At 44.4% G+C, this 18,264-nt stretch overlaps 2 protein-coding genes across 5 annotated transcripts in view; one reads left to right on the top strand and one right to left on the bottom strand.

Annotated features, from left to right (window-relative positions):
- The window catches only part of atp2c1 (ATPase secretory pathway Ca2+ transporting 1), a 57,975-nt gene extending 55,571 nt beyond the window's left edge, over positions 1 to 2,404 (bottom strand). The window contains exon 1 of one of the 3 annotated variants that reach the window (XM_079693095.1): positions 2,260 to 2,404. In XM_079693095.1, the coding sequence (XP_079549221.1) occupies positions 2,260 to 2,283 (24 nt within the window). In that variant the 5' untranslated portion in view covers positions 2,284 to 2,404. Of the gene's footprint in view, positions 1 to 1,874; positions 1,897 to 2,094; positions 2,207 to 2,259 lie in introns of those variants that run through there. The other 2 variants (XM_079693094.1, XM_079693097.1) reach the window with 2 other exon arrangements.
- A 920-nt stretch (positions 2,405 to 3,324) lies between these two features.
- pik3r4 (phosphoinositide-3-kinase, regulatory subunit 4) overlaps positions 3,325 to 18,264 on the top strand; it is a 41,891-nt gene continuing 26,951 nt past the window's right edge. Inside the window, exons 1-5 of one of the 2 annotated variants that reach the window (XM_079691191.1) lie at positions 3,325 to 3,630; positions 4,706 to 5,514; positions 8,807 to 8,940; positions 15,236 to 15,446; positions 16,308 to 16,790. In XM_079691191.1, the coding sequence (XP_079547317.1) occupies positions 4,797 to 5,514; positions 8,807 to 8,940; positions 15,236 to 15,446; positions 16,308 to 16,790 (1,546 nt within the window). In that variant the 5' untranslated portion in view covers positions 3,325 to 3,630; positions 4,706 to 4,796. The remainder of the gene's footprint in view (positions 3,631 to 4,705; positions 5,515 to 8,806; positions 8,941 to 15,235; positions 15,447 to 16,307; positions 16,791 to 18,264) is intronic. The other variant, XM_079691190.1, reaches the window with a different exon arrangement.

Here is an 18,264-nt window from a genome sequence, read left to right as displayed (position 1 = left end):
GTCAAAACAACAACATGGAATACTATGACTTTCCCTCGCGTAAACAAACTGAGAAACAGCTCACTTTTATAAGAAACACAAAGACAGAGCTCTCAAAGCTACTAAGGGGCTGATCTCGTAGCCAAACATGTAATTATATTTACACGGCATTAGGCTGTCTGTTTATCACTTGTTTGGTTGTTGGTGTGGCACGATAGAAAAACACGGGGTTAGAGGAAGGGTGGAGGAGACCACCTGTGACGATACAGACGTTTAAAGAGCTTTAATGGAGGGAAGCAGCAGAGTGCGAATCAAGAGGATGCTGCTTTCTACGTAAAGGTCATCGAGAGTGTTTAACTCCTCCATCTTCACACTAACCTCCTCCTGTTCTTCTTCCTCCTCCTCCTCCTCCTCCTCCTCCTCCTCCTCCTCCTCCTCCTCCTCCTCCTCCCCCCTTTGGCAGGAACACATCAAGAGCAAATAGAAACACATCCTGCTCTTTTTATCCGGGATAATCAGATTACAGGTCTGTGTCCCGCTCAGCAGAACGCCTGCAATTATCTGCTTTATCCTGCAGACTCTTAAAGATCACAATCATCCCTATAATTAGTAAGCAAGCAGCTAATTAAAGTCCTCTCTGATGGCGCTGACCTCCAGGCTGAGCTGCTTCTCTTCATACATGATGAACTTAGTTTGTTTGTGTGAATCCAAGGTGAAGCAGCGTATGCCTCAGGTCCACTCGAACTGCCAGGCCTTATAAATCAGACCGTAAAACAATATTTAAAAAAAATTAGAACACTAATTTACTCTAATCTTATTGCACATACTTTTCTGTAATCTGTATCTTTCTTGGTATATGTAACAGTAATTTAATCCCTCTTGTGTCTACATCTACAATAGGGCTGCACGATATTGGAAAAAACTGACATTGCGATATTTGTTTCCCCTGCGATACAGGAAAATGTTATACAATTGGTATTTTTATAACTATAATTAACCGGATGAACACATGAGAAACACATGAAACGACTTTATTCAATGTTTTTACCTTTAATCACCGGGTCCGTTTGCTTTGGAGATTTGATTGTGATTGGTGGTTTGCTGTCACTCACTCAAGTGCCCCTGACATGAGAGCCGTGCAAGTTTTTCTTTTGCAAGCAGCAAAAGAATTGTAACATGACGAGTTTGAGTTCATCTGCCTACTTAATATTGCACGTCTTGCGATGTGACTACTCATATCGCGATTATTGTCACGACAACATACCGTGCAGCCCTAATCTACAAGCTAATTCCCTGTTTGAGGTGAGACTGCAAAGCAATACATCATTATCGACGGTGAAGAAACTACACTTACTCAAGTACTTTATTTTTACATATTTGTACTTTACTTGTTATGCTACTTTGTACTTCTGAATAAAAATGTTTACTCTGCTGTATTTATTTGAACACGCAGTGACTACACATTGACTACACTATAATGCTCTTGCTTGGGATAATAAAATAACCATAACAATGCAATACTTTTAAAAGATCTGTTCTGAGTACCTTTACTGTTGATTCTTGAAGTACATTTAGCTGATAATACTTCTGTACTTTAAATTATTTTGAAATGGGCCATTGTGCAGAATGATTACTTGTTGTAAATATGGCAACACTTCTACGTTTACTCAAAATGTGGAAACCAGGACTATTACTTGTAGAGTATTTGTTATAAGACTCTAGTATTTGTACTTTTACTTAAGGAAAATATCTGAGTACTTCTTCAAACACTGATGATTATCAATATTAATAATACAATAACCTTCAACATCACATCAGCATCATGTGACACACACACACACACCCACACACACACCCACACACCCACACACCCACACACACACACACTTTATTACCTTGATGTTAGCCACAGTGAGCTAATATGCTAAAAGCCGCCGGCTGCCTAAAAGGTTCGATGAGACCGAGTCTGGTCCACCTAACCCGGGTTAACAGCCCCCACACACCCCGCTGAGTCACCTCCGGCCCCCCAACATGTCAACAGAGCCAGGCTAACACTAGCATCCTGATCCCGGGTGACAGTAGCAGGCTAACCACGGATCTCAGACCTCCACTCACAGATAAACAAACAACCTGCCGCCTGCCTCGCATCACGGCGGGGCTTCTACCTCCAGAGGAGTCGGTGTCAAAACAATCTGGGTTTTTTTCCTGGATATGTTTCCGGATTCTGTCGTTAAATTAGTCTACATTACATAAAGAAAAGTCACTAAGGGTTTAACTTACCAGCGGCTCCCGTTTCTTCAGCATCTTCCGTGAAATCGCACCGCGGAGCGATTTACTCACGCAGCGAACTGATCACCACTTCCGGAAACACTTTCAGAATAAGAGCAGGCTGTCTACGTAGGGCCGATGTCACTACTAGTTACCACTTCCGGAAACCCTTTCACAATAAGAGCAGGCTGTCCACGTCATGGATGTATAATAAGAACTGGATACAGCGTGCAAGGAAGGTTCTAGGGGGGGCCCAGTGCCCCCCTAACACTGTATTTGGACCCCCCTTCTGGCCCCCCTGAAAATGAAAAAAAAAACGATTTCCTGGCTGACTGACACCAACACTCAGGATGCCCCCCCAAACAATATCAGGGCCAAAAGTTTGAAAGCGAAAAAAAAAGATCTGAAAGCGAAAAAAAAGATTTGAAAGTGAAAAACGATCTTAAGGCGAAAAAAAGATTGAAACCTGAAAAAAAAAGATTTGAAACTGAAAAAAAAATTGTTTTGAATCTGAAAATGTAAAATCTGAAACTGAAAAAAACAAGTATTCAAATATCAAAATATGTATAAAAGTGAAATATCAAAAATAAATATTTTATTAAAAAAAATTGCTGAACTGAATGAAAATAATATTCAACCTGAAAAATTATTTCAAATACTTTTTTTTGTTTTGAATACAACATTCTATTTTTCAAAGTTCAGGATGAAAACTTGGACTTTCAAATAAATTGTATTTTTTTGAATGATCAAAACTTATGACCCTGAAATAGCTCCATACCCCCGCCGGCAAGCGGCAACGCACGCAGCCGTGTGTAGGCTCCGTAAAAGAACTCCAGTCCAGTAGGAACGTAGGAACTCTAGTCCAGTAAGAACTCCAGTCCAGTAGGAAATCAATTCCAGTAGGAACTCCAGTCCAGTAGGAAATCAATTCCAGTAAGAACTCCAGTCCAGTAGGAAATCAATTCCAGTAGGAACTCCAGTCCAGTAGGAAATCAATTCCAGTAGGAAATCAATTGCAATGGGAACTCCAGTCCAGTAGGAGGCGGTAATGCAGCTTAAACGTTAGGTGCCACCCGCCATTAAACAAAACGAAGAAGAAGAAGAAGACCCGGATGAACAACAACAACAGCTGGAAACGGCTAACATGCTAACTGAGTGATCCGGCTTCTGCTTCTTCTATTAACGGTTACGGTTTTCGTTGCGGGAAGACATCCAGATGTCACGGGAGCAGGGCGGCTGTCTGAGCTGATATGCGAGATATGAAGAATATGTCTCCGTTAGTTTGTCACCGTTAGCAGCCGTTAGCAGCCGTTAGCAGTCTTTAGTAGCCGCTGCAGCCGTTAGCAAACACAACAACAAAAACAGTCCAATCTACAGCAACTGGTAACAATACATATTATAACCTGTATTAAGTGTTTGAACGTATAACTGTATGGTTGTGTGATGTGTTTCTAACTCTTCTGTTTGATGGAGCTAATAACGGTTAGCTGTCAAAGAGCTGTTTGTGTTGCTGAGTCACGTGATTCTAGTTCTCCACTTAGCAGTTTCCATAAAGTTAGAATTACCCTTTCAAAAAGAATCCATTTTGTGTCAGTGTGTATTTCACCTTTTTGTATGCAAAAGGAATATATAAAATTAAAATAAAGTAAATAAAGCTGTCAAATAACACTGCAATGCAGTGGCATCAGAGTACTCATAAGTACTCAGATCTTGTACTTACTATATCAATCAATCAATCAATCAATCAATCAAATATATAGCCCAATATCACACATTTGACTCACCTTGTAGTTGAGTAGAAGTAGAAGTACTCAGATCTTGTACTTGAGTAAAATAACATATACATTTTGAATTACAAATGTACAGTAACAAAATATAAAGCAGGTTATTATATATACATAAGTATTTGAGGAATGGAATATTAAATAGAATATAAATAATAATAATACACACAATAATACAGTAAAAAGAAAGTATAATCAGTACTGCACAGGTTATACAGCTAAAGAATTGTTGGTATTGCACAGTTGAAGATGGTGTAAGCCTCTGATGCTCTGAAGCCTTATTGTCTATATTTTCCACAGAGGGGAGTTGAGGCGCGATGGATGTCGTAGCTATTCATCATGGGTCTCATTTGGTTCTTATATATGTAATTCTTGGGTTGCTTTCTCTCTCACAGATTAAATGTATCGGTCCTAATGTAAACTACGGCTGTCATTCCCAGGCTTTATCAGACTTTAATACAAAAGACTGTCTACCTTCTGTTCTTTGCACTCGAGAGACAGGAGGACCATCGTCAGGCAAATGATCATACGGGTGTTCCCTGTCTTATGTCCCTTTTCTTTCCTGCTGCTATCTGTCCTTCCAGCTGGAAATAGATTGATTCTGTTAAATGCTATAACTCCTTATTAAATAACACAACTTTGGTTTAAACTTGTATTTGTTCTTTTCTTGCCAGAAGGTGATTAAGTGTGGGATTTCCAGCCGAACATCGCTGCTCTGAAACCTTATCATTGTCTATATTTCCCTCAGAGAGGAGTTGAGGCGTGATGGGCAACCAGCTGGCGGGCATCGCCCCCTCGCAGATCCTCTCTGTGGACAGCTACTTCTCCGACATCCACGACCACGAGTACGACAAGAGCCTGGGCAGCACCCGCTTCTTCAAGGTGGCGCGGGCCAAACACCGCGAGGGCCTGGTGGTGGTCAAAGTGTTCGCCATCCAGGACCCCTCGCTGCCCCTCACCAGCTACAAGCAGGAGCTGGAGGAGCTGAAGATCCGGCTGCACTCCTGCCAGAACTGCCTGCCGTTCCAGAAGACCTCGCTGACGGAGAAGGCCGCCATCTTGTTCCGTCAGTACGTCCGCGACAACCTGTACGACCGCATCAGCACGCGGCCCTTCCTCAACAACGTGGAGAAGCGCTGGCTCGCCTTCCAGATCCTCAACGCCGTCGACCAGGCGCACAAAGCCGGCGTGCGCCACGGAGACATCAAGACGGAGAACGTGATGGTGACCAGCTGGAACTGGGTGCTGCTCACAGACTTCGCCAGCTTCAAGCCCACCTTCCTGCCCGAGGACAACCCCGCAGACTTCAACTACTTCTTCGACACGTCGCGGCGCAGGACGTGCTACATCGCCCCGGAGAGGTTCGTGGACGGGAGCATGTTCACCACGGAGAGCGACCACAACACGCCGCTGGTGGATCTGAGCAGCAACAACCAGAGGGGCCGGGGGGAGCTGAGGCAGGCCATGGACATCTTCTCTGCAGGTGCTTCAGAGCATGAGAGCCTCCATCAGGTTCAAACACACACTAGGGATGGGAATTTAAGAGCACATTTATATTCGAATATTCCACCCCGAAAAAAAGCTCAAGGCTTTTATTAGTCATACGTACAAAGCTACAGTTATGACGATGAAAACCTGAGGCCACAGGCTCCTCCCACAACACAATAACACAGATACAATAGTGCAATAAGAGTCTACAAGTGGTTGGAATATGATTTATTAGATAAATAATGTGTAAGTAGCAAACAGATGAATGTTATGGATGTTCTTTCAACAGTCCAGGTGTTCAACGGTCTTATGGCCTGTGGGATGAACCTGGGTCTGCGTCTGATGACTGTTAACCCATTCACCACATTTACATATCCCATTTTTTATTTATTTTTATTTGGATATACTTTATTAATCCCTGTGGGGAAATTGTTTCTCTGCATTTGACCCATCTTAGTGTTAGGAGCAGTGGGTTGCCATTTTGAACGACGCCCGGGGAGCAGTGTAGGGAACGGTGCCTTGCTCAGGGACACCTCGGTAGCACTTGGTCTTGCCGGGACTTGAACTGGTGACCTTCCAGTTGCCAAGCCAAGTCCCTATCGACTTTGCTACCACATTTCTTTGTTTTTTAAATGAATACAAAAAAAAAGTTGTAATAATAAATGGTATGTGGTTAAGCCTTGAGCTGGATGACCTCAGATACACAAGTTTAACTTTGCATAGTTTGCACTCGACACCGCTCTCACTAACCTGGGAGAAACATGTCCACCTATTACTCCGTTTTGACGCCATGTTTGTTGTGTAGGATTCTCCGTTAGAGTGAAACGTTACACTTGTTTTTAACATTTAAAACGGCACTGTCGTACACATTGAATCAAACCATTTGGTAATATGTAATCAACTAGTCTGCTAATTGATCTACAGAATGTTGATGTCACATTTCAAGCAAAGAAAAGGCTAAAAGTTGAGTTTTCAGTCTCTCAAAATACCAATATGGATATCTTTGGGTTTCTCGATGGACAAAACAAGACGATGTCGTAGCAACTTCAAATCAGCTGCGGTCTAGAGTAAAAGATGAGTTAGGCAAATATGCAAAGAAACACAATATCGATATAAAGTATTTTGAGATCTTCGTTTCAATGCTTGCGAGCATGAGACCTCGAGGACAGAGAGTCTTCTGTTCTGTTACAGCCACTCTTAAAGGGACACATTCAAACATAACCCACATGACAGCACATCATGTGAGGCCAGGTGTTCGCCCTATGGCACAGCACTGTATGCTTAAACTCAAACCCCTCAAAGAACAATGGGATACACAAATAAGCCCTAATTGTAAATTCCTTCCACCCATCCTCTCTTCCTGTAGTGTCATCAAACCCCCTTCCAAAGACCTCTGTTTATCACTCCCAGGATTCGACCTAATCAGAGAAACAGTTTACACTTAGCAACATTAATACATTTGATCACACAATTTCCTTAACACCATTTCCAGGATACAGCCGTTACATTTCATTAGGATTACACTGTGTTAAGCTTTAATACCATCGTTTCCATAACATTAGTTAAAGAAATCCATTTGGATTTGAAGAAATGTGGACATCTGTCAAATGATTTTCTCATTTTTAAGACCACAATTAATAGAAATAAATAATTGGCACATTCATCAACAATGAAAACGATCGTTTGGCTCAGCCCTAATACAAAAGCATTTTATTACATAGGAATTCTACGTTTATATACATTTTTTTGTCCTAAAATGTTCAAACGCTCATGATTTTAAATATTATTATTATTGTTTATTTTCTGCTTTTATTAAGTTTAAAAGGCCTGAAACGATGTCATTGTATCAGCTGTTCAATTCAATTCAAAACCTTTATTTATTCAGGTGAAAACCCATTGAGATCATTGTTGAGTCTGATCTCTGATGTTTCTGAGCTCACAATCTTACAGAAACACTGATAACGTGTCTTTATTTAGTGAAATGAGGGCAGACATGCAGGCAGTGCTCACCGTAGATGATGGGAGGCACAGAGAGCATGATACCGGTGCTTTCGTAGACGACGAGGCACCCCTCCCATAACAAAAAAGGATTATAATAAAAAACAAATTATTCATAAGTCATATTCGAATCATTTTGAATATTCGATGAATCGTTCCCATCCCTAATACACACCAGAGCTCAGACCCTGATCAGCACTGATCTGAGGTTCAGGTTATTGCCAGTTTCACTGCACAGAAGTTAGTTTGAAGCCGAGGAGCCGCATCAATCATTTCCTTATCATGCACATTAAACAGTGTCTAACTTGTGCACTAAAAACTGATTCAAATGTCCTTTCAGATCAATAAATAACATAAAATAATTAAGTTGTGAAATTATTGTATTCAATGTTTCACGTACAAAATGATATAATTGCATTTATATAAGCATTTGATCAATAATTCCCAAACAATATGAAGCTCATCGTGGCTGAATTTGAAGTGATTTCATTTTAAATACATTAATTTGATCATGGATTTATTATTCTTGTCAATTAATCTGTTTTTCACAAAATACTGTGTCCCATTAAAAACACAGATAGAGAACTATTTTAAGAAACAATAATAACATTTTAAAAAAATTGCAGTATTTACATTGAAATAGAAAAAAATGATATTCTTAAAAAAAGCGAAATTTCAAGTACAACAATCAAATTCTGACAAAAAAGTCAAAATCTGAAAAAAACTCAAATTTCGAGTAAGAAAATCAAATTCTGACAAAAAAAGTAAGTAAGCATAACGCCTCTTTTCAGAATCAGGTTTATCAGCAGCTAGTTGGACACGTACGAGGAATTTGACTTGGTGTCGTGGTGCATACATAAAAGTGAAACAAAAATTAAAGACACAGATAGAAAACTATTTAAAGAAAACATTAAAAAATAATTAAAAAATAATTTAAAATATAGCAGTACTTACATTGAAATGGAATAAAATATGTGCAGTAATGAAAAAACAAACAGATATTGTGTACATTAATGGAGTGCATATTATGGTATATTTAAGAATAATAGATTATATTTGTATAGCGCCTTTCAGGGGACCCAAGGCCGCCTTACATGGTGAACAAACAAACAAACAAACAAATAAACAAAAGGGCAAATAATAAGGTAATACAAATGAAATAGGAGTGGAAGCAGGGGGACGCTGATGGGTTAGGGGTCAAAGGCCACGGTGAACATGAATTATGATGAGGGTGTATTTAAAGGCAGTTTGATGGAGCGCTGGACTACAGAGTTCTGCTGTGTTTGCAGGCTGTGTGATCGCGGAGCTCTTCACGGAGGGCGTCCCTCTCTTCGACCTCTCCCAGCTGCTGGCGTACCGGAAAGGAAACTTCCAGACGGAGCACGTCCTCCTGAAGATCGAGGACCAGAGCGTCAGAGAGCTGGTAATCATTACAGCACACACACCTGAACACACACACACCTGAACACACACCTGAAAACACACCTGAACACACACCTGAACACACACCTGAACACACACCTGAACACACACCTGAACACACACACATCTGAACACACATCTGAACACACACCTGAACACACACCTGAACACACACCTGAACACACACACATCTGAACACACATCTGAACACACACCTGAACACACACCTGAACACACACCTGAACACACATCTGAACACACATCTGAACACACACCTGAACACACACCTGAACACACACCTGAACACACACCTGAACACACACACACCTGAACACACACCTGAACACACACCTGAACACACACCTGAACACACTAGGGATGTGCATCTCCATCACTGAGGCCGATGCGATGCGCATCTCGATACGTTACCACGATACGATACATTAACGATACCTTTGAAACACCAGGCGATGCGATGCGATACGATTCACCCCTGTTGCGATACAGTTCGATACGATTTGATTCAACATTATGCGATTCGGGGCGATACGATGCGATTCAACACGATGCAAAAATAATGATACTTCAATATGGTACGACAGAGGATTTTTGTTTTATTCCTTATATGCAGCAAATCATACATTAACAAAAAAGTGCTTTACATATTTGGTACTGCACATCCCATCATGCCGTTTATTTTTTTACCTTTAAAAGCTCTCCAGAGTACAATTGTATAACACCTCAGTTAAACAATTTAAGGATGCATTGCTCATGATTAACAATGTGCAAATAACAGCTACCATAGAGCAATGCCCATCCAGCTGCCAGCCTGATGTGCTTAACACTCAGAGGCTAACTCACCAGTGAGCAGAAAGCATTGGTTTCTATCTGAACAATAAAGAAAACAAATAACCTTTCACAAACAGGTATTTCATAACTGCTTACAGTAAGGAAGACATTTAAATTATTATTGGCCGTCACAGGCTGCTGTAAGCTAAACACCTCTCTCTGACAGAACACCTCACTGAGTGATTTAACTCATATGTCTCACTTTCAGGTTTCTCTTTTCAGCCGCAGACCCCACGTCGCCTCTTTATGTGCGTCGCTAAGTTCCTCGTACTACTTGTGTACTTTAAAGCGGCTCGGCATCGTTAACAATTTGCGAGTGATTTTTCAAGTTGACCGTCTGTAGTAATAGTGCCGCGCACATATACCATCAGGACGTTACTGATGGGGTGCGGCTGCGGAGTGATACTGTGTGTATGCAAGTCCGCATCTAGGACGGATCTATGTATCATGGCTGTAGACCTGTTCAGTAATAAAGATACCTCATACAAAGGTCTACGGATACCTTATTACTCTCCATGACCTGCGGTCAACTATATAGCATAAATGACTATGACACCGTCTTTCTTGAACAATCCGAAGTGTTGCCAAACGTTTGATTTGTAGGTATTTTTCGCTGCGCTGTGTTTCTCTTTCTCCTCAACTTCCGTGTGTGTTGATAACTGAGACTCTCGTTCTCCGTAGTGGCGAAGCAAATATCAAAGATCGTCTCTGCTGAACGTTGACAAGATAAGGGGATTTTATATGAATGAATCGGTTTTTTACCGATGCAAAGACGCTACGCAATCGATGCATCGCGAGTTCAACCCAAACTGTAGCCGATGTGCACTCTTTCAACCGGTGCACTCGCATCTTGAACGTTTATGCCGGTGCACCGATGCGAATCGGTGAATCTTAACATCTCTAGAACACACACCTGAACACACACCTGAACACACACCTGAACACACACCTGAACACACACCTGAACACACACCTGAACACACACCTGAACACACACCTGAACACACACCTGAACACACACACACCTGAACACACACACCTGAACACACACACCTGAACACACACCTGAACACACACCTGAACACACACCTGAACACACACTTGAACACACACCTGATCACACACCTGAACACACATCTGAACACACACCTGAACACACACACACCTGAACACACACCTGAACACACACACCTGAACACACACCTGAACACACACCTGAACACACACCTGAACACACACCTGCACACACATCTGAACACACACCTGAACACACACCTGAACACACACCTGAACACACACCTGCACACACATCTGAACACACACCTGAACACACACACCTGAACACACACCTGAACACACACCTGAACACACACCTGAACACACACCTGCACACACATCTGAACACACACCTGAACACACATCTGAACACACACCTGTGGTGGAGACGTATGGAGACAAACTAACAAATAATAATACAATCGTGAGGCTAGTTCATTTATAGAGCACCGTTCAACACAAGGCTTTACAGACATGAAAGACATCACGAGCTTTCAGAAACATGTCATAACATGGCATTTAAAAACACTCCTTTAAAGCAAAGATAATAAAACATGAATGAAAGTCACAGAGCTGTGAGATACCCACATCGGAAAGGTTGAGCTCTGACTCTCAATCATCTCTCACTTTTTACAGAAAGAGTTGTCCTCCCTTTCCTTCTACTTTCTCTCTTTACTCATCCTTCAAGTGATTCGTGCTGAACAAACTTTGGAACGTTATTGAGGAAACCTTTCCGTTATGCTGAAATGAAGATTCTTGGAATAAGACGGTCTTTTAGGGAGCGTAGTTTTGAAATGCTCCTGATTTCTGAGGTCTCAAGGTTGGCCTGTAGGGTCCTCGCAGGTTGATGGTGTAAAGGCCTCGGTGGGCGTCAGGCCGACGATGAGCGTCCTACTCAGATTGGTGTGTCCCGCACCGTCGGGTCTTTTCAGCCGGGCCGACGCCTTTTGCCGACTGCCCACCGATTCAACATGTGGAATCGGTGGGCAGTCGGCCAAAGAAATCACTCTGATTGGCTGTTCAGCTAGCGAATCAGAGCATGAGAAGCGAAACGGAAGGGAGGGACCCAAACAAACTATTAAGAAGGCAAATCTGAGATTTCATTGAACTCCAGCTCTCGACGCAGGTTGGGGAAAGCCCCGTGAGCTTCTCGCTGTAGAGGGAAAATGGAACACACTCTATTTGTTTGTTTATATCACGCAGTCTGTTCTTCTTCTCTCGGTTATCACGCAGTCTGACTTCCGGTTGTTGCCTCTTTTGAATGACGAATACACACTACCGCCGCTTGCTGGTAAGGAGAGTTATTGCCACTCAAGCATGCGCAGTGCGTACTTGCTTCTTGGCCGTCGGCTGAAGTCTTTGCGGTGTGTTCCAGTGCGACACATGGCCAAGACGCAGAGACCTGAGGGGACACATCAGTCGGGTCCGTCTGTGTCAGTTCTTTGGTGTCAGCTTGGTGTGTCCGGGCCTTAGCAGGAAGGTCTTCAGCCTTTATTTGAAAGACCCCAGGGTTGGTGTTGTGTAATAATAATAATAATACACTTTATTTATATAGCCTCTTTCCAGATTGACGCAGCCCAAAGTGCTTTACAGAGTTTGACGGGAAATGACAATAAAAAGTGAGGAACATAATTAAAAACAAGGTATGAAGAAACAGAGTTATATCACTGAACCATAAATCAGTAAAACAATAAAACATGAACACATGAACAGTGGTACTACTAAACAAAGTACAGTTGCCCCAAATGATAAGTCAAATCAAAAAGATAGGTCTTTCATTTACTTGAAAAAATGTCCAATTGAAGTTGCTGCGATTTGAAAGCAGCCTCCCCAGTGTTCTTGTAATGCGCTCTAGGTACTTCTAAAAGTGAGATATTGGAGGATCCGAGTGTCCTTCAGGTTGATGGTGTCGCGGCCCGTCCACACGGCGGCGTGCGTTGAAGCTTCAGCGCTTCTGCCCACTCACTTTGAATGGGATGACGCTTTGCCGAACTGCATTGTGGGAGCGTTGCTTCACTTTGCTCGCTTCAAAAGTTGAGCAAAGTTCAAGTTTTGAAGCTTCGACGGAAGCGTCAGCCAATCAAATCATATGCCAGTGCAAGCTCAAGCCAATCAAATCATATGCCAGTGCAAGCTCTAGCCAATCAAATCATATGCCAGTGCAAGCTCTAGCCAATCAAACCGCGTGCTTGTGTGTCCGGGGCGGGAGATTCATGTGATTGGTTGTTGGTCGAGTTTCAGACACGCCCGCCGGCAAGCTTCAACGCACGCCGCCGTGTGGAAGCTGCGTGACAGGAAGGTCTTCAGCCTTGGTTTGAAAGACCCCAGGGTGGTTTTTGTGTAACAGGAAGTGATGTTTTTGTTGTGTGATGTCTTTACCTTGTTTTGGTGTTGTTTTTGTTTATTTGTTTACATTTCTTTCCATTAACTGTCACTTTAGTTTGTACGTTTTAGTGTCTCTCTTATTTGTCCTTGGATACTCTTATGATTAGCGTGTGAAATAGAAAGACAGACCATCTATTTATAGTTATTTACTTGTTGTTGAGAAAGGCTCTCGTACCATCAGACTATTGTCTTCTCCCTGCTCCTTTTCGGGTACGGTGTGTTCGTAGAAATTGTTTTGTTTTTTATGTTTTGTAAAGAATTATATAAATTAAGTTGTTCACACCATGAACGGAACAATGAAATGAAATGTTGGTTTGTGTCTCAGGTGTCTCACATGGTGGTGTTGTGTCTCAGGTGTCTCACATGGTGGTGTTGTGTCTCAGGTGTCTCAGGTGGTGTTGTGTCTCAGGTGTCTCACATGGTGGTGTTGTGTCTCACATGGTGGTGTGGTGTCTCACGTGTCTCACATGGTGGTGTTGTGTCTCAGGTGTCTCACATGGTGGTGTTGTGTCTCACGTGTCTCAGATGGTCTTGTTGTGTCTCAGGTGTCTCACATGGTGGTGTTGTGTCTCAGGTGTCTCACATGGTGGTGTTGTGTCTCAGGTGTCTCACATGGTGGTGTTGTCTCAGGTGTCTCACATGGTGGTGTTGTGTCTCACGTGTCTCACATGGTGGTGTTGTGTCTCAGGTGTCTCACATGGTGGTGTTGTGTCTCACGTGTCTCACATGGTGGGGTTGTGTCTCAGGTGTCTCACATGGTGGTGTTGTGTCTCAGGTGTCTCACATGGTGGTATCGTGTCTCAGGTGTCTCACATGGTGGTGTTGTGTCTCAGGTGTCTCAGGTGGTGTTGTGTCTCAGGTGTCTCACATGGTGGTGTTGTGTCTCACATGGTGGTGTTGTGTCTCAGGTGTCTCACATGGTGGTGTTGTGTCTCAGGTGTCTCACATGGTGGTGTTGTGTCTCACGTGTCTCACATGGTGGGGTTGTGTCTCAGGTGTCTCACATGGTGGTGTTGTGTCTCAGGTGTCTCACATGGTGGTGTTGTGTCTCAGGTGTCTCACATGGTGGTGTTGTGTCTCAGGTGTCTCACATGGTGGTGTTGTGTCTCAGGTGTCTCACATGGTGGTGTTGTGTCTCAGGTGTCTCACATGGTGGTGTTGTGTCTCAGGTGTCTCACATGGTGGTGTTGTGTCTCAGGTGTCTCACATGGTCTTGTTGTGTCTCAGGTGTCTCACATGGTGGTGTTGTGTCTCAGTTGTCTCAGATGGTCTTGTTGTGTCTCAGGTGTCTCACATGGTGGTGTTGTGTCTCAGGTGTCTCACATGGTGGTGTTGTGTCTCAGGTGTCTCACATGGTGGTGTTGTGTCTCAGGTGTCTCACATGGTGGTGTTGTGTCTCAGGTGTCTCACATGGTGGTGTTGTGTCTCAGGTGTCTGACATGGTGGTGTTGTGTCTCAGGTGTCTGACATGGTGGTGTTGTGTCTCAGGTGTCTCACATGGTGGTGATGTGTCTCAGGTGTCTGACATGGTGGTGTTGTGTCTCAGGTGTCTCAGATGGTGGTGTTGTGTCTCAGGTGTCTCACATGGTGGTGTTGTGTCTCAGGTGTCTCACATGGTGGTGTTGTCTCAGGTGTCTCACATGGTGGTGTTGTGTCTCAGGTGTCTCACATGGTGGTGTTGTGTCTCAGGTGTCTCAGATGGTGGTGTTGTGTCTCAGGTGTCTCACATGGTGGTGTTGTGTCTCAGGTGTCTCACATGGTGGTGTTGTCTCAGGTGTCTCACATGGTGGTGTTGTGTCTCAGGTGTCTCACATGGTGGTGTTGTGTCTCAGGTGTCTCACATGGTGGTGTTGTGTCTCAGGTGTCTCACATGGTGGTGTTGTGTCTCAGGTGTCTCACATGGTGGTGTTGTGTCTCAGGTGTCTCACATGGTGGTGTTGTGTCTCAGGTGTCTCACATGGTGGTGTTGTGTCTCAGGTGTCTCACATGGTGGTGTTGTGTCTCAGGTGTCTCAGATGGTGCAGAGGGAGCCGGAGAAGCGCCTGACAGCGGAGGAGTACCTGAAGCAGCAGAGAGGCAAGGCGTTCCCTGACATCTTCTACACCTTCCTGCAGCCCTACATGGCTCAGTTCGCCAAGGAGACCTTCCAGTCCGCCGACGAGCGAGTGCTGGTGATCCGCAAAGACCTGGACAACATCCTGCTCAACCTGCGGGGGGGTGAGGGGTCACTTCTTCCATTTGGGGAGGACATTCTTATTGTACTGATTTCATTACTTTATTACGGGTCTCAAATATATCCAGAGCCTGTCTCTGATTGGCTGAAACACCAAACAGATCATTGCAGCATTACCCATAATCCCCTCTGTTTCAGCCCTGCTTTCAAAGTGCTGATTCTCTGTCTGTTACTTTAGATGAATTTCTTTCCACAGAGGGGACACATGTTGATGTAGAAGAGACATGAAGACGAGGGGACACATGTTGATGTAGAAGAGACATGAAGAAGAGGGGACACATGTTGATGTAGAAGAGACATGGAGAAGAGGGGACACATGTTGATGTAGAAGAGACATGAAGAAGAGGGGATACATGTTGATGTAGAAGAGACATGAGGAAGAGGGGACACATGTTGATGTAGAAGAGACATGAAGAAGAGGGGACACATGTTGATGTAGAAGAGACATGGAGAAGAGGGGACACATGTTGATGTAGAAGAGACATGAAGAAGAGGGGACACATGTTGATGTAGAAGAGACATGAAGAAGAGGGGACACATGTTGATGTAGAAGAGACATGAAGAAGAGGGGACACATGTTGATGTAGAAGAGACATGAAGAAGAGGGGACACATGTTGATGTAGAAGAGACATGGAGAAGAGGATTGTGCATAAAGGGGATTCTGGGATGCTGCAATGATCTGTCCGGTGTTTGGAGCCAAACACTTCAGAGACATGTTCTGTAGATATCTGAGACCTAGAACATATTGTTGAAATACAATAGGGGAACTTTTAAAGAGGGTTTCATCTTCAAATTCTATTCTCTCTATAAAGTTTGATCTCCTTGAATATGTCTCCTTGAACAGGATCCTCCTCTTCCTCTCCCCTTGAGAGTCCCCGGGATGAGCAGGGCCCCCGGGAGGAGCAGGGCCCCCGGGAGAAGCAGAGCCCTCGGGAGGAGCAGGGCCCCCGGGAGGAGCAGGGCCCCCTGGAGAAGCAGAGCCCCCGGGAGGAGCAGGGCCTCATGGTGCTGGTGTCCGTCATCACCTCCTGCCTGCAGACGCTGCACTCCTGCGACTCCAAGCTGGCGTCTCTGGAGCTCGTGCTGCACCTGGCGCCGCGGCTCAGCGTGGGCGTGCTGCTGGACCGCATCACGCCCTACCTGCTGCACTTCTGCAACGACCCCGTGCCCCGCGTGCGAGCCCAGGCCGTGCGCACGCTCGCCAAAGTGCTGGCGCTGGTGAAGGAGGTGCCAAGGAACGATGTGAACATCTACCCAGAATACATCCTGCCCGGCATCGCTCACCTGGCGCAGGACGACGCCACCATCGTCAGGCTGGCCTACGCAGGTCAGTGGCTCCCATGAGGTCAGATCAGAAGCTCCCATGAGGTCAGATCAGAGGCTCCCATGAGGTCAGATCAGAAGCTCCCATGAGGTCAGATCAGAAGCTCCCATGAGGTCAGATCAGAAGCTCCCATGAGGTCAGATCAGATGCTCCCATGACATCAGATCAGATGCTCCCATGACATCAGATCAGAGGCTCCCATGAGGTCAGATAAGAGGCTCCCATGAGGTCAGATAAGAGGCTCCCATGAGGTCAGATCAGAGGCTCCCATGAGGTCAGATAAGAGGCTCCCATGAGGTCAGATCAGAAGCTCCCATGAGGTCAGATAAGAGGCTCCCATGAGGTCAGATCAGAAGCTCCCATGACATCAGATCAGATGCTCCCATGAGGTCAGATCAGATGCTCCCATGAGGTCAGATCAGAGGCTCCCATGAGGTCAGATCAGAAGCTCCCATGAGGTCAGATCAGAAGCTCCCATGAGGTCAGATCAGAGGCTCCCATGAGGTCAGATCAGAGGCTCCCATGAGGTCAGATCAGAAGCTCCCATGAGGTCAGATCAGAAGCTCCCATGAGATCAGATCAGAGGCTCCCATGAGGTCAGATCAGAGGCTCCCATGAGGTCAGATCAGAAGCTCCCATGAGGTCAGATCAGAGGCTCCCATGAGGTCAGATCAGAAGCTCCCATGAAGTCAGATCAGAGGCTCCCATGAGGTCAGATCCGAAGCTCCCATGAGGTCAGATCAGAGGCTCCCATGAGGTCAGATCAGAAGCTCCCATGAAGTCAGATCAGAGGCTCCCATGAGGTCAGATCAGAGGCTCCCATGAGGTCAGATCAGAAGCTCCCATGAGGTCAGATCAGAAGCTCCCATGAGGTCAGATCAGAAGCTCCCATGAGGTCAGATCAGAAGCTCCCATGAGGTCAGATCAGAAGCTCCCATGAGGTCAGATCAGAAGCTCTAAAGCAGGATATTATAGATGCATTAATTGTGTCGGGAATGGATTATTAAATATTAGATTGCATATAAATGTGAAATGTACAGTGGGAGTTTGAGTCCATGCTCGTCTAGCTGCCATCTTAGTGAACCCTGAAATGTTGAGACCCCAAAGTTAATGTTATAACTGTACAGCATGGTCTCCAGCTCATAGAAACTGCCGGATGCTGAGCTGCATGTGCTGGGACATTAACACGATTAGCATAAGCAGCATTCATTCAAATGAGTGGCCTTGTAAACAATAGTTAAACAAAAGCTTGGCCGATTTGGACAATGTTGGCGTGGTGTTGGGGGTTAATGAGGAAGTTCAACGCATTTCTGACATTTTCAGGATCAAACATGGCAGTTTTAACCAGGAAGTGGCCATGTGATGGGGACCCTTACTATACAACAACACTATAAAACAAATCATTTTAGACTAATGTGATGATAGAAATTTAGTGCGAAAGAAAACTTGGTTCCCTTCACTCACCCATGTTTGTGTA

This window comes from Notothenia rossii (assembly GCF_949606895.1).
Source record: "Notothenia rossii genome assembly, chromosome: 7".
Lineage (NCBI taxonomy): Eukaryota > Metazoa > Chordata > Actinopteri > Perciformes > Nototheniidae > Notothenia > Notothenia rossii.
The sequence above is the reverse complement of the archived record's forward strand: the minus strand, read 5'-3'. Positions and strand labels throughout refer to the sequence as shown.